Genomic DNA, 14206 nt, shown 5'->3' with positions numbered 1-14206 from the left:
CCTACTGGAAAAGTTTTTTAATGGTATCTCTTCTCTTTAAACAATAAAGGCTTTTCTGGTAGATCCTATCCTAGGGTTCTGCCTTCGTTGTCAGAAAATATTAGTAATGGAAGTACTTGGAATTTTAAGTTCGTTGCTTTTCAAATTAGGGGAAAAAAACCTGTAAGTCGGTGTTCATTTACTCAGGTTTTTTTCTGTGGGAATAGGTGTGATACACTGCAGAAAGTCAAAGCTGGACTAGCGGGTGAATGTTCACAGGTTATTTGACTGCTGCTTGTCCTGCCTCCAGGCTGTCTTCATGCCTTTCCCTGTGTCACAGGCTGGGAAAGAGGGGAGTCTGTAGTACTGCAGGAGTGGAATGGAGTTTTGCCAGTGCAGCCTTGGGTCTGAGGGGAAAGGTGGCCTCAAACTGAGTCCTGTTTTATTTTTAAGTTTGGGGTTTTTTTTACAAAAATACGCAATTTTATATACTATTTTAGGTGAATAATTCTGTATCTTTCCTCTTCTTTCATCATTTCAAAGGGCGATCAGAAGTACCACAGCAGCCGTTGCCACCAAGACCACCTCTGCAGCCCCACCCTGGCATATCCCTGCTGCCATCAAGGCCGAGGATACAACCGCCGCGACAGAGGACCCCCCTCCAGCCACCGCAGCCGAGACCTCTTCCACGCCCAGCACTGCCAGGGTCAGGAGTTGTGCCATTTCTGCCTGGAACAACCGGGATCATCCTGGAGACTGGAGAGGCAGGGCCTCCTGGAACTGTTTTAATGTCAGGAAGAGGGCGGCTTAGGAGTGTGGATGGTCAGGCTGGGCAAAGTACCATGCCCATCGCTGAAGGGTTTGCTGGAGCACCAGGTGAGAGAACCAAACTACTAGTGAATCACTCCTGTCTAAGTGCAGTGGCCATGCTAGGTCTTGCTGGAGGGGTCACACTGAGATCTGTTGCGCTTTACCAGCCACCTTTCAGCCTTTCGTGGATGCCCATTATAGCTATTGCCGTTGGGAATGGGTTTACGGCAAAGGTGATTTGTGAATGGGCCGTTGCAGCCTCCAGCTGGCTCCAGAAGTAGGGAAAACACGTTCAGTGCCAGTTTTGTTGCTTTTGCCAAGGCTGCACAAAGCATGAGGTCACCAGGGCTGATGTAAAATCCTTGGTAACTGCTGCAGTCTTTGCCACTAGGGAAACTTAATTTAATTTTTTTTGCCATAGAGCTTGCAGTGGATTTAGTACATTGTGGTAAAAATTTGTTTTTCTTTGCCATGGCCACCCCAGCTTAATGATAATTGAGCATTACATAGGAGACGCTATTTGGTAGCTATTTTGGTAGGTTCCTTTTTGGTAACAAAGGGTGCTTTTTAGAAGATTGCAGCGATATTTTGTCATAATGTACTCCATTATGTACTGTGTAACACATACTACCTTTTCTTTGTAGGATATCCAAAGTTATCTCCTCCTACCAAGGACTCACAAGGTAAGGCAACTGTTTCCTAGAAATTCTTTACAGAGCTACTTAATGTTTATTTCAGTCCCTGGAAAGTCACAGTTGAGAGAACAAAGTGTTGATTTTCAGTATTTTAAGTTTAGCATTGAGGAAAATGAGACAGATTGCATCATTTGAAAATACGGGTGTTTTGAAGTTTTGAAAAATAATTCATTTTGGGTTATTGTTACTTAATTCAGTGTTTGGGATTTTTTAAATACAAAGGGTTTCTATTTCCTAGCCGATATCAGTAATGATTTTTTTCCCCTTTTAAATGAGAAAATATATATTTCTTTCTGATTATTTTAATATTTCTTTAATAAGGTATGAATAAGGCCAAGACTAAGATCTAGAAGCATTGTTAGTATCTGAGCTAGTGCATGAGTTAGTCCTCCTTGTGGGAGAGTTTCTGGCTTTGTTAGAATCACGAGGGCTTGTGTTCCTGACTTCAGTGAAAGCAGGAGGGCTGCCACTGAACCATGGTTTAAAACAATTCAAAATGCAGTTTTCCTGATTTGGTGGGGGTTTTTTATTTTTTATAATTATTAATATTACAGTTCATTTATGGATTTGTGTGATAAACAGGGGCATGCTAGTTGGCCTTGATAAATAGGTTGATTGGATGCTGCCTGCCCTACAACCTCATACTCAAGATATTATCAAACCCTGGGGAATGGTATCCTGGATCAGAATGAATATCCCCACACCCTCTTCAAAAAGAATGATTTCATCTGAATTTGTTTGAGGAAATATGAGAAATAGATGAAAATAAAACATGAGGGCTTTATGGCATCCAAAATCCTACCCTTGAGACTTAGTTTAATGGCCCTAACAAAATCACAGATACACATCCTGAAGACTGGTCTGGGGACTGACAAAAAGAGTTGTAAAGAGTTCACACCGTAATTCTGATATTTATACTTTCTAATTAAAAATCTGTCATAGCCTTAAAGCAATCTTTTTGCATTTGAGGATTGTGGTGGTAGGAACAAGCAGCAATAGATGAGGCTTCTGGAAGAGGATAAGAAGTAAAGAAATGTTCATTTATCTTGATGCTAGCAAAGCCAATATAGATGTCTAGATTTTGGTGATAAATGGATTTCCTGGGGGTTTTTTTCCACTTTGTACAATCTATTGCCACTTATAGACAACAGTATTTTAATAAGTTTATGCTAAAACTGTGTGAAACAGTAGGTGGATGTTGAAAGTGTTGAAAAGGCAGGCTGTGGCAGGCAGTGTGCCTGTTTGCTGCTTGGTGGAACATGTTGCAAGAAACGTTATAACCCTGGGATCCAGAGGGAGGTGGGCTTGACCAAGGAGTTCCATTTCCTGATCTGTGCCCCTGAAGACCTACCTAAATACAAGATACACCTGCTGATCTGTCCTATAACTTCCCCCAAAATGCCTTGCAAACCCCGATGGCAGGTACAGTCATAGAAAACAGAGAGGTAAGGATGGTGCAAATAGTTACTGGACTTCTATGGAGTTAGAATATTTACAACCACTGTCCCTAATCATCAGTGTCCACTTATAAACAGCAAAGAAAGTGAGTGTTCTGGGGCAGAATTCAGCAATTAACAGTGGTGTGGAAATTAACAACTGGAGAAGGGAAGATTTTTGGCTTATTGGAGGATGAACTTAATGCTGAAATAAGGCATCAAGGAATCCTTGATATCTGATTCGTGCAGGACCACAGTTTATGATGTCTTTGTTAGTCTTAACCCAGTACATTTTGTGGTACTGAAATTCAAATTTGAAAGAAGATCAGACCTTCTTGTACTATAGTTCCTAAAATAAGCAGCTTGTACTATTAAATTGGCCTTCTGAGTACTCCCTTTCATATCTGTTTCTGAATAGCTGCTGTTATATAAAAGCACTGCTCAGGAAGAAGTTGAGGGCTCCAACTCTGTCCTCAGGGATTAAACTAGCCTGCTTTAGTGCTCTTCTTGACTGTTAAGGCACGATTTGCATACTTTCAATACCAAAGTATTTCTTGAGTTTTTCAGATTCATTAGCTGTTTGCATGCATCTCACAATAGGTTAAGATCTTCAAGGACTTACAAGTATTAATGAGAGAGTACAAGGTACAATATTACACATTAGCTCTATTTTCACAGGCAAGGAGTTTACGACAAAGGTGCATTAAGTGTCAGGACCTAAGTGCATCCACCTAATACCTTTTGCCATAGAAAGAGTTGAACCAATGTCAAAACACCAGCAGCAAATGTTATTGAAGCGTGGTGGTTTTACAGTTATGAGAATTTTTGTTTGCTGGAGCAAAGAAAATTGCAGAGGCAGAAGTAATGAATTGGCTGATGAACTGGTCTGGGAACTGATGAGAAAATGCTTGTAAGATCCCAGATCATACAACTAGGCAAGGACAGAGCCAAGAAGAGGATCTGGATGTTCTGATCGGCATACAGAGGGTCACAGTGAAAAAAATTCACTGAAAGCACAAATTGCCTTTCCCGCCCTCCCTCTTCATGCAGCCTGCAGTGTTACTTGTGTCCTTAACCCTGCAGCTTCAATGGAGAGTAGTTGCTCCTCTCTAAAAGAAACTCTTTGTACGGTGTAATAAAGAAAACAGCTGTGCTTGTGAGGCCTACCACTGTGCGAATGCTGCTGTATATATCCATGCATTTAAAGGGCTAATTTTGGTCTGGGCTTTTTAATTCTTTTTATTTGTCTGATACTCAACCATCTTTACTTTCTCCATGTGACTCCAGGCAGCAAGCCTGTAGGACATGTTTCATTATAAAGGCATGATGTTATTGTAATATAAGATTTATGTTGTTGTCGGTGGTTCTTGATTTGAAGAAAGAGTTTGATGAATACATAAATTACTGTGCTGTGCTTGTGACAGGTTCTGCTGCATGTTTAGCTCTTTCTTTTGATCACTGGACAGGGAGCAGTATTCTCGTTAGTACACATCAGTGGTCTAGCACAGGGGAAAGCATGTTTGCTGACTTTGAGGTAAAGAAGATGGTATCACCCACAGTTGCACCAGTGGTTGTGTTTTGCAGCTGTTTGCATCAAAGAACAGGGCAATTCACAGAAGCATGGTGAAGGATGGGGTAGGAGATGGATATTTGTGTAAGGAGTGGTAGGTAGATGCTAGGGCAAACCTTCTCTTGCTGTGATGTGAAATGTAGGAGTTTTAAGAGCAGAAAGGGCTGTTACTAACAGACTCAAGAGAAAAGTAGCTGTGTTTTCATAACACACTGAGTTATCATCCACATCAGAAACACAGTGACTTAACATAGCTAATGGGCCTGGCTTTATTGAGCACTGTCTCATGGAAATCAGTGTGGCACTGTGCTGTGCTGCATGGCCATCCCATAAACAGAGTGAATGTTCCTGAAAATGACATTTGTGAGGGTCAAACTGAAGAGGTTTGGGGTTTTTTTTTTTAAAAAAAGGCAGAAGAAGCATAGAGGTGATAAATTGCTTATATTTTTGTCCCATTTGTTCTAACTGAAATTATGCACTTTGGCCTTGTTTAGATTTAGGAGTATTGGCCAAACAGAGGAAATCTGACATCTCCTCCCTACTCCTGCTATATGGAAAGGAGTCATAAGTGCATACTGACAAATTAATTACATACTTATTCTCTTATACTCTTCTGAGTAGATTCTTGAAGAGTCCTCATTCCAGTTGCTGAGCAATTGTCAGCAGCACCATCACACTCTTTATTTTTTTCTCCTTTCATCTTGATAGAAAGTGCCTATGCTGTGCACTGTTTTGTTCTGCATGATTATTTTTTCTTCTTCTTTTTCTCCTTCTGGCCCTTGGGCTCTGTGGGAGGCATGAACTGTGCTGGGAAGTCAAAAGAGAGGTGGAGAACCAGAAATACAACTAGCAGATGGTTGGAAGTAGATGTAACCTAACAAAGGCCACCCATGTACCTTCTGTGGTCTTTTGACTTCCCAGAATGCATTATATTAGCTTAGATTGCCATGAACACACATACCTGCTCCTGCTTACGTAGATATATATCAAGTGAAACTTCCCTGGATACATCTAAAGTCAAAGAGTTTTCTATTCCCCAGAAGCTGTAAAACTGTGGTTGAATCTTTTGTGAAACTTTTTGTCTGTGTAGCAGTTTCTTCATCAGTGCATGTGGTTCCCAACTTTTAAATTCTCTAAAATTTTTCTTCCTGATTTTTATAATTCCACAACACTAACTGCTTAAGTGAAAGCAGTTTCCAAACCTGGACCTTGCCTAGAGAAGCTGGACTTCGATTTTTGCATGAGGAAAAGTGTTTGCAAGTGGGGAGATAAAGAGAAGTTAGTTCACCTCTCTATAAGGTTCTGCAGAAGCACTGCTGTGAGCTGTTGGTAGGACTTGTGAAAGCTTCAAACAAACAGGCAGAGTTCTAGCTGGAAGCAGGGAGGAGGGTAAGAGAGCAGAGACATACTGGGTCTTTACTGCACCTCCTTATAGTGCCCACTGAACTGATCTGCAGGATATTTAGTTGGGTTTAAGATTTCTCATTTGGACAAACACAGATGGTGTGCTAAACTAGGCTGCAGATCTGAAGCAATTTCAGCAGCAAACTCCAATAACTATTCTAGCAATTTGTGTAGGAAAATCTTGAAGGAAGCCATGGCGAGCGAGGGCAGGAGTCGCTCCCTTATTCAGATGACACCAACCCGAACAGAACTGTAGCTACTTTAAATGGAGAGGACAGTGTTTCTGGGCTGGCAGCGGATAGTTTGTGCAGTACTGTCTGTGCAGTATGACTGCAGGGCAGAGAAACCTTTACAAGTGAGCCAACAAGAAGTTTGAGGTGCATTTTCAGTTGATTTGAGTCTCAGGGTAAGCTGAGAATACAGAGATGTTTTCTGTAAGTAGCGTGGTATTAAGATGGTAGAACTTTACAGAAGCTGCTTAAGTAGACTTCCTGCAATTAATTTTGGTCCTTTCAAATAACCTCATTTTAGCTTACAGGAGCACCTGCAGGCACACTGGCAGGTAGGAGTAATGAAAACAGGCTTCTTGTCTGTTTTCTGAGCGTGAGACAAAATACTGAATAAGGAGATTTCCAAAGATACATGAGGCAGGTGGTTACTAGCCCCTGAGGGAAATCAAGGTAGTTATTTGCCATCTCTGAAGTTGCAGGCATGTCTTCCCCTTGCCTTCCCCTCCCACCCCCCCATGCCAAATTATTCACACACACACAAAAAAAAGGATAGCAGGTCATTTGTATATGTACATTTTAGATGAAGTTTTGACACTTTTTAACTTCAATTTTTAAGTGATACAATCTGAATTGAACATTGGTTGCTGATGGGCATCTCAGATTGAGAGAAAGAGAAAACCAAACATACATTTTAAGGAAGGCAGAAGAAGGAGCCAGTGTGAAACAGTGTGGAGAAGACATGGATCCTAACCTGAACAGGGTGAAACAGAAAGATCAACTGAGGACAACTTTAAATGTATTTGTTGTTTACCTAGTTGCCTGAACAAAGTAACAAGCGTTGACTAGTTCTAGCAGTGTGTCCTGCCTTAGGGGAAATGTTTAGAGGGAAGGGATCTAAAATGGGACTAATAAGTGGTTGATCACTAAACAGATGCCATTAAATCAGTCTGTTAAAAGTAAAAATTTGTGTTAATTGTCCAAATCGTTTTTTATCCAACACTAGTCTGAGAGCAGTGCTTAGCTAGTAAGCAGATAGTCACTATAAAATACCTAAGTGTCTGTTTGATCTGCTGAGAAAAGAAGAAAAAACTGTGGAGAAGTCCCCCAAAAGAGAAGTGCCGCAGAGGGACAAAAGCCCCAATGATGGTTCTTTCTGCTTTAATACCAAAGTGTTACTTCTTGTAGCTATTTTCAGTACCTTCAGGCGGAGAAGGTTAAGAGATCCAAGCTGTGTGCAGCTTCTCAGTGTGACTAGGAAAGCTGGCACGAGCTATATACCTTTAGCACTCCTGTTGCCATTGTGATAGTGACAGACAGCGGAGATGTCCAAGGGCAGCCTCAGTCCTGAAGAGGGTCCATGGCAGAAGCATTGGTGAATTGAGAGGTGGCAGAATTTCCACTGCCAGCATTGACAAACCATGTACCTTTTCCTTAGAAGGAAAAAAAAAAGGGAGGCTGTGGCCAAGGGGGGAATTTTATGGTGCTCAGTAAATTTTATGGTGAGACACCTGGGAGCTGGGCCAGCAATACATATTCTGCTAATTCTGGCATTCCTCAAGTGACAGGGTTAGTCCAAGCGGAGTATGTGCAGGAACAGAGACACTGGATTGTAAGGCATCACAAGGAGAGGCTGGTTGTCATCCTGATGTGACTCTGACTCATGTTGTTACCCATTTTAGGACCTGCTGCTGCTGCGGCCTCTCTGGTGTCGTTTTCTGCTGGGCTCACACAGAAGCCTTTCTCCAGTGACGTTGGCGTCGTTCACTTTAACAAAGTGCTTGTGAATGACGGGGACTATTATAACCCCGATACAGGTAACAGCCAAAGAATGGACCCACAGAGATGGCAGACAGGCAGTAGCATGGGTTACTGGTGTTTGATGCTATCTCAGGCCTTGCTGGCATATTGAACAAACAAAATAAGTCCATCTAAACCAGACACACCAGGGTAAAAGCTTCCTGCGGATGTGGACAGGCACGCGTTTTGCCACTGCTGGTTTTCCACAACTGCCCTGTAATACTGAGGCCCAGCTCACCACTACCTCTGCTCTGCCAGCACAGCTGCTTGTAACTGCAGCAGCAGTAACTGCCGGCTGCCTCCTTCTCGAGCAGTGTCATGTCACTTGAGGGTGTTAGACGTGCCTTAACCTCCTGGGGACTTGCACAGCACGTGGGTGCCTCTCACCTCTTCACCCAGCTCTGAGTCATGGCAGCTGCTTAGGCCAGGAGGTTTCTGAATGTGGACAAGACCTGCGTATGTCCTGAAGGACTGGTGGGCTCTAACACAAAAGCAGGAACCCTTTGCCTTCATGACTGCTGACAGTTGGTCAGCGGCCCAGGCTGACCTTGTCATAGTTATCTGTACGTAGCAATGGCTAACCCATGTTGTTTTATGTTTGTCATGGTGCTTAGAGCGATCAGGTCTCTCAACTTTTTAATAACTCTGAAAAGCTCAGTCTGTCTCTCTTCTGCAGGCATTTTCACATCACCATATGAAGGGCGCTACCTGATCACAGCTGTGCTGGCCCCGGAGAGGGATGAGTATGTAGAAGCAGTGCTGTCTGTCTCCAATGCAAGCGTGGCTCAGCTCCACACAGCTGGGTACAGGAGAGAACTGCTGGAGTATCACAAACCCTACTCGGGGAAACGGACCTGTGGTGGTCCTGGGACATTCCACCTTGTTCTTCACCTCAAAGCAGGAGATGAAGTAAATGTCGTCGTAACAGGAGGCAAACTGGCCTACACAGACTCTGACGAAATGTACTCCACGTTTAGTGGAGTTCTCCTTTATCCTTCCATTTCTCATGTTTAGGTTTACCTTGAACAGGAGAGAAGGGTAAGATATTCAGAAGAAATTAAGTGTAATAAAATTCAAAGCTTTAATATATTCAGTTTATATATTTGATTTCAGTGATGGGTTTATAGTCTATACTGAGACCTTTTCCTTGTCCCCTGCTTCCAGAGGTAGCTACAAAAGACATGTTTCTGTAGCTAAAATAACTCCTTCCCAAGCCCTTGTTTTCTTGTACAAGCAGAACAACTCTTAAACAACAAATATGTTCTCAATACTTTTCCACTGTGTTCTTGCTATTCCCTATTAAATTGCCTTTGCAGTCTTCTCCCTAGTTTATCAAATTGTCCCTAGTGTATCAAAGTTTACATCTTTGCTGAAGTTTACAGTTGTGGTCACCTATTTCCATGTTTTCAGTAAAGCAGGGGCAAGAAGGTGAGGTTGTATTGGACATAGTTGATGACTTCTTAGTCCTCGTGTTATTTAATAACATGTTGGGTCAAGTGCATTTGCACAAACAATTTGTTCAAAGCAATTGCTAACTACGGTGGTGCAAAGCAAAACGATACTTACCTGCATCAGTTTTCTTTTTTCGCTTAAGGGCCAAACACAGTGCTAAGAGACAAAGATCAGTGACTCATTCCAGTCAAATGGAAGCAGCTGTGCAGGCAGAAACTTAACCTTGCCTCAGCTTTCCACTGGGCAGACATGAGTGTAAGGTGCAGTTGCTACTATGGAAAGATTTAGAACAGTTATTTTCAATTGATACAGTAAAAAAGATGCTCACTTAAGCATGATGCCCTTGAGATTAAAGCTTGGTGTTTGAAATGCATAAAACGGGTCAGAAAAATCTAAATTGTCTGTGCTTAGCTAGAAAAACAGTAATTTCAAAAAGTTTAAAAAATTTTACGAAGTTTGTTTATGGCACTCCTACAGTATTTGCATCAAAAAGGAAATTTTGTCTTTGTTGCATTGCAGAAAACAAATCAGAGAAAAAATTGTTGGTATAGGAAAATATTAGCCAATACCATCAAACATACAAACGAACCATCGGCATTGTGCTGTAACAGCCTCCTGCATCGGTGCTTTTGAGTGAGTTCTGTTTTAACATCAGTGCTTTTGAGTGAGGTTTGTTTTAATATTCAGCATCTGTTTATATGGATGAAGCAACTTAGCTTAAACAGATAAACACATTTGGGGCAACAGTATTTTATTTCTCATTCTAGCCACTTCTCAGTGGAGGTGACAAAAATGATGTTTTGGCTCTTTTGAGTTAGCATTTTGATCTCTATCATGGCTGAAAAAAAATCCAGCCGTGCTTTACTGAGAGCAGGACTATTCTGCTGTCACCTATAGCTTCTTATATAAACTTACCTTTTTAATAGTCTATTCATGCTGTGTAGAGTTGTATTTATCGTAGTGGTTTGTGTAGTGTATTTTCCTTCTTACAAATCCAGAACAGCTGTTTATAGCCTCAGAATAAACAATTCCTTTAGGTGAAGGAAGAACTCCCTGTGCTGTAGCAGCACAGTGTGGTTTAGCTGAAGCCCTTCCCATCTGAGGAGGTCAGATGAAGATTTATGCCTTTGCTGGCTTTAGAATAGATACTCCCTAATAACTGTTTCCAGGCGATGAGATGGGGCCTTCCCACAACAAACTATTGCATCCTGGAAGTTGAGCTGCTTGTGAGAAAAGCAGTCGGAAAAAGCTTTCTCTGCACAGAGGAACTCTTGAGTCAACCCCTGTGCAGCTAGCACTGCACTGAGGGAGTTGTGAGCACAGGAGGGAAATTGAGTGGAGTTTTAAAGCACCTGGTTTAGGAAGATCTCTTGGTACCTCATTTTCAGAAATGATGGTGTTACTGATACGCAGAAGCCGGGACTGGATGTGTTTTGTAGCAGGAAGGCTGCTTCTCTAAGAACAGCTGTTAGTCAGTAGCCAAAGATGTACAGTGAACTTGCATTTCACAGCTCGATAAAGGGAGCCACCCTCGTCTCATTTCCCTGCACATTTGTCTTGAGCTGTGCTGGAGCGTGAGGTGTTAGCATGCAGTTAGCAACCACATGCTTTTTCAAGGGGGCCTTAGTTTTCTTTTCTCCTAAATCAACACAGCCCCTTTCTGTCCCATGCCTTTCTAGGTCTCAAATTGAAGGGGCAGAAAAGAAAGATTGTTTTCTGTGTTTTCAAAAGCCAATTACATCAACCACTTTTTTTTAAACATGATTTCTTATGTACAAAAGCCAGAGAGGCACTTCTCCTTTTAGGATATTTTTCACTTGCCTCAAGAAAGCTGTGTTCTCTAAGAAGTTGGCTCCAGACTATGTGTGACTCAAGTATTGTTAGATTATTGTTGCCTGTTCTAAAAATGACTCATGGAAACAAACAAAATGAGATGAGTGCTTAGGGAGACCTATCTGGCAAACACAACCTTTTTTTTTCCCCCCCCCCTCCAAGTGAGACATTTTTAAGAATTGGCAGTACAAGTTTAGTGCTAGAGTTGCAAAAACTGTTCATCTAATTCTTACCTAACCGCTCCGGTAGATTTCTAAATCCAACCCACAGATCTTCACATGCCCAGTTCCGCTAACGGGACAGGGTCATCTTCTACCAGAAAGCTTCTCCTTGCACCCAGGATCTGCTGCCAATGCTGAGATTGTACGAGCCCTCATAGCGCAGCAGCATAACTGGTGTTTGTACACAGGTATAAAGCATTCACTAAACTATGTCACAGCAGGGCCCAGTCTCAGCGGCATATTTTGAAGACACGTTTTAGAGCTTTTAGGGATAGTTTCCCATCCACAATCTCTAGCAGTGCAGTGGCTAAAGCTATGACCTTTGACAAGGAACCTCTGTCTTAGATTCCTGCCTTTGTTGAGGGAGACTTGACCCTTAATTTCCAGTTCCTCGGCAATTGCTGTAATCAGGGTAGGTGGCTCAGTTCCTCCTGAGGAGGATATTTTCCTGGAGCTTACAAGGTGGAATATTCACCCAGCTGGGAAGACCACAATGCTGTAGCCCCTGAATAGCAAAGGGAGGAAAGAACCAGAGTTCCAGTCCCTGCTCGAGTGAGCGCTTGGGTAAAACATTCATTAAAGCAGCAGCTGGGACAGATGCAAGCACAGATGCATTCATGGGCCTGCTGAGGGTTTGCTCCATAGAGAACAGCCCAGCTTCAAAGGAAGGAGCCAGATCCCTGCTCCAGAATACCCTGAACCCGCTGACAGCGCCTTTACATCTTTGGTGAGAATCAGCAACAGAACAAGGAAATACCTGCACTGAAAGGAACATTTCACACTGTGGGTCTGTGATTTGACTACCACACCCAAGGGCATTCACAAGCTCAAATAGGAAGCATCTGTTAACCAAGAAAGCCTTAAAAAAATTAAAATGCTGTAGGTGGGAGCTCTAAGGCAGGTATGCTGCCTGTTTCATAAATCACAGTGCTACCTTTTAGATCTGCTTTGTAGGTAGCTTTGTAATGGAGTGTATGAGGATTGCAAGATTCTTAGGCAAAACAGTATCTGTTGTGCCAGGTGCTCCCATTTGACATCAAAACAGGAAGAAAACCAAACCATACCAGGTGAAGCTGTACAGATGTGTGTCTGACAGCCCCTTAGCCAGGCACGAGGCACGGTGGTTTCTCAGGGACTGTCCAGATATCAAAACCAGAGGAGTCCCCAAGGCAGCATCACTTGTCAGACAGATAAATTCCCATAACCTGGTCATTAGCAGCAGAACACCTGAAGATAAGCCAGCGTGCCAGCAGCCAGAGCGAGTGCTCTGGCCAAACGTGGAAAGTGTATCCTAGAGCAGCTATGGGGAAAGGCAACAAAGCAACATATAAACTAGCCCTATCCACAGGAAAGCTTGGAGCAGAACAGAAATGCCAATTTTCACCACAAAAACGTGTAAAAAAACTACCTCATTATTTTAATTTGCTATTAAGACTTCAGAGACAGTGGAGACATATCTATACTGACCACTCAAAGCAATGGGGATTTTCTATGCTATTCCACCTTTAAATGTACACCAGGTTACTTGCAGCAACTTTGTGCATTTTTTCTGAGAGACTAGTCAGCTCGGTGAAGCCAACCAGCCATTCAGGGAGAGTTACAAATAGTCGAGGAACTAGAACAAGCTAAGTGGAAAGCATAGGAAGGCAACTTGAAACAAAAAGCCCGTTGCCACCCAATGCAGCTTTAAAATGCACTGGGAATGCAAGGTAAAGGGCTCTGCAGCTGCAACCCAGAGATTCAAATCAGGATTGAATTGTTTCCCAAGGATACCTCATGCATTTGGAAGTGTGTTTCATCTGCTGAATAAGTAAGTCCTTATGTTACAGCATAGTAGTGGATACGGATATATTTCACCAAAACTACAAATGCATTTACAGTCTCAGCTTGGAGACGGGACGAATATGCCCTCCACTGAGAGCTGATCAGCAGGTATGCTTTGGCAGCTAGTTGCTCCCAGATAATGGCACAGAGTTCAAATTGTCAAGTTACCAGCAATACCTGGGGGCTGTGTCCTGTCATCACAAGACAGCCTTGCACACGAGCCAACACCAACCCTCCTGCAATGTACCCTGCAGACTTGAGACGAGATGCAGAACAGCTCTGCCAATTCTTTGTATATGGGAGACTTCAAAGAACATCTTGTAACATGTTACTACATAAGCAGGTTTTGGCATTTATCCATTTTGCTGTCTTGATTGTGAAAAGAAGGAACATTACTGTATTTTTCAGCAAAGAACAGCACATTTGAGAGTATGCTTTATGAGTGCATGTGTATACATATATACATGGATAGAGAGAGAGTGACATCCAGGAACATGAAGAAAACTGTGATGGAAAACAACTGCAGATATGTCCAAATAAAGCCTACCTGTTGAGTGATGTCTTGATGCTCTTTCACTTTCCAGTGAACACAGCAGCACTGCCAAAATTTTTGCTCTCTCCTCCACAACCTTTAAAACTGCAGTTTCTGGCTCCTCGGTCAAGCTTGCATGTATATTTTAAGTGCTTATTTGGTGTCAAGCACTGTTATATAGGCTTTGTGGTACAAAGCATAGAAGTTCTGCCAATACAGTTCTTACTGGTCTTGGTTGCTCATTAAGTGCCCTGATTCCTGGTGAATGGAATGGAATAGAATAGACTCAGTTGGAAGGGACCTACAACAATCACCTAGTCCAACTGCCTGACCACTTCAGGGCTGACCAAAAGTTAAAGAATGTTGTTAAGGGCATCGCCCAAATGCCTCTTAAACACTGACAGGCTTGGGCAATCGACCACC

The 14206-nt window shown here is 42.5% G+C and overlaps 1 protein-coding gene across 1 annotated transcript in view; it reads left to right on the top strand.

Annotated features, from left to right (window-relative positions):
• EMILIN2 (elastin microfibril interfacer 2) overlaps positions 1-13809 on the top strand; it is a 38226-nt gene extending 24417 nt beyond the window's left edge. The window contains exons 5-8 of the mRNA XM_074878926.1: positions 523-855; positions 1434-1472; positions 7804-7938; positions 8598-13809. Of these exons, the coding sequence (XP_074735027.1) occupies positions 523-855; positions 1434-1472; positions 7804-7938; positions 8598-8935 (845 nt within the window). The 3' untranslated portion in view covers positions 8936-13809. The remainder of the gene's footprint in view (positions 1-522; positions 856-1433; positions 1473-7803; positions 7939-8597) is intronic.
• Positions 13810-14206: the final 397 nt, after the last annotated feature.

Source organism: Strix uralensis, chromosome 1 (genome assembly GCF_047716275.1).
Source record: "Strix uralensis isolate ZFMK-TIS-50842 chromosome 1, bStrUra1, whole genome shotgun sequence".
Taxonomy (NCBI): domain Eukaryota; kingdom Metazoa; phylum Chordata; class Aves; order Strigiformes; family Strigidae; genus Strix; species Strix uralensis.
Note: the sequence above shows the minus strand (reverse complement) of the source record. Positions and strands in the feature narration are given on the sequence as shown.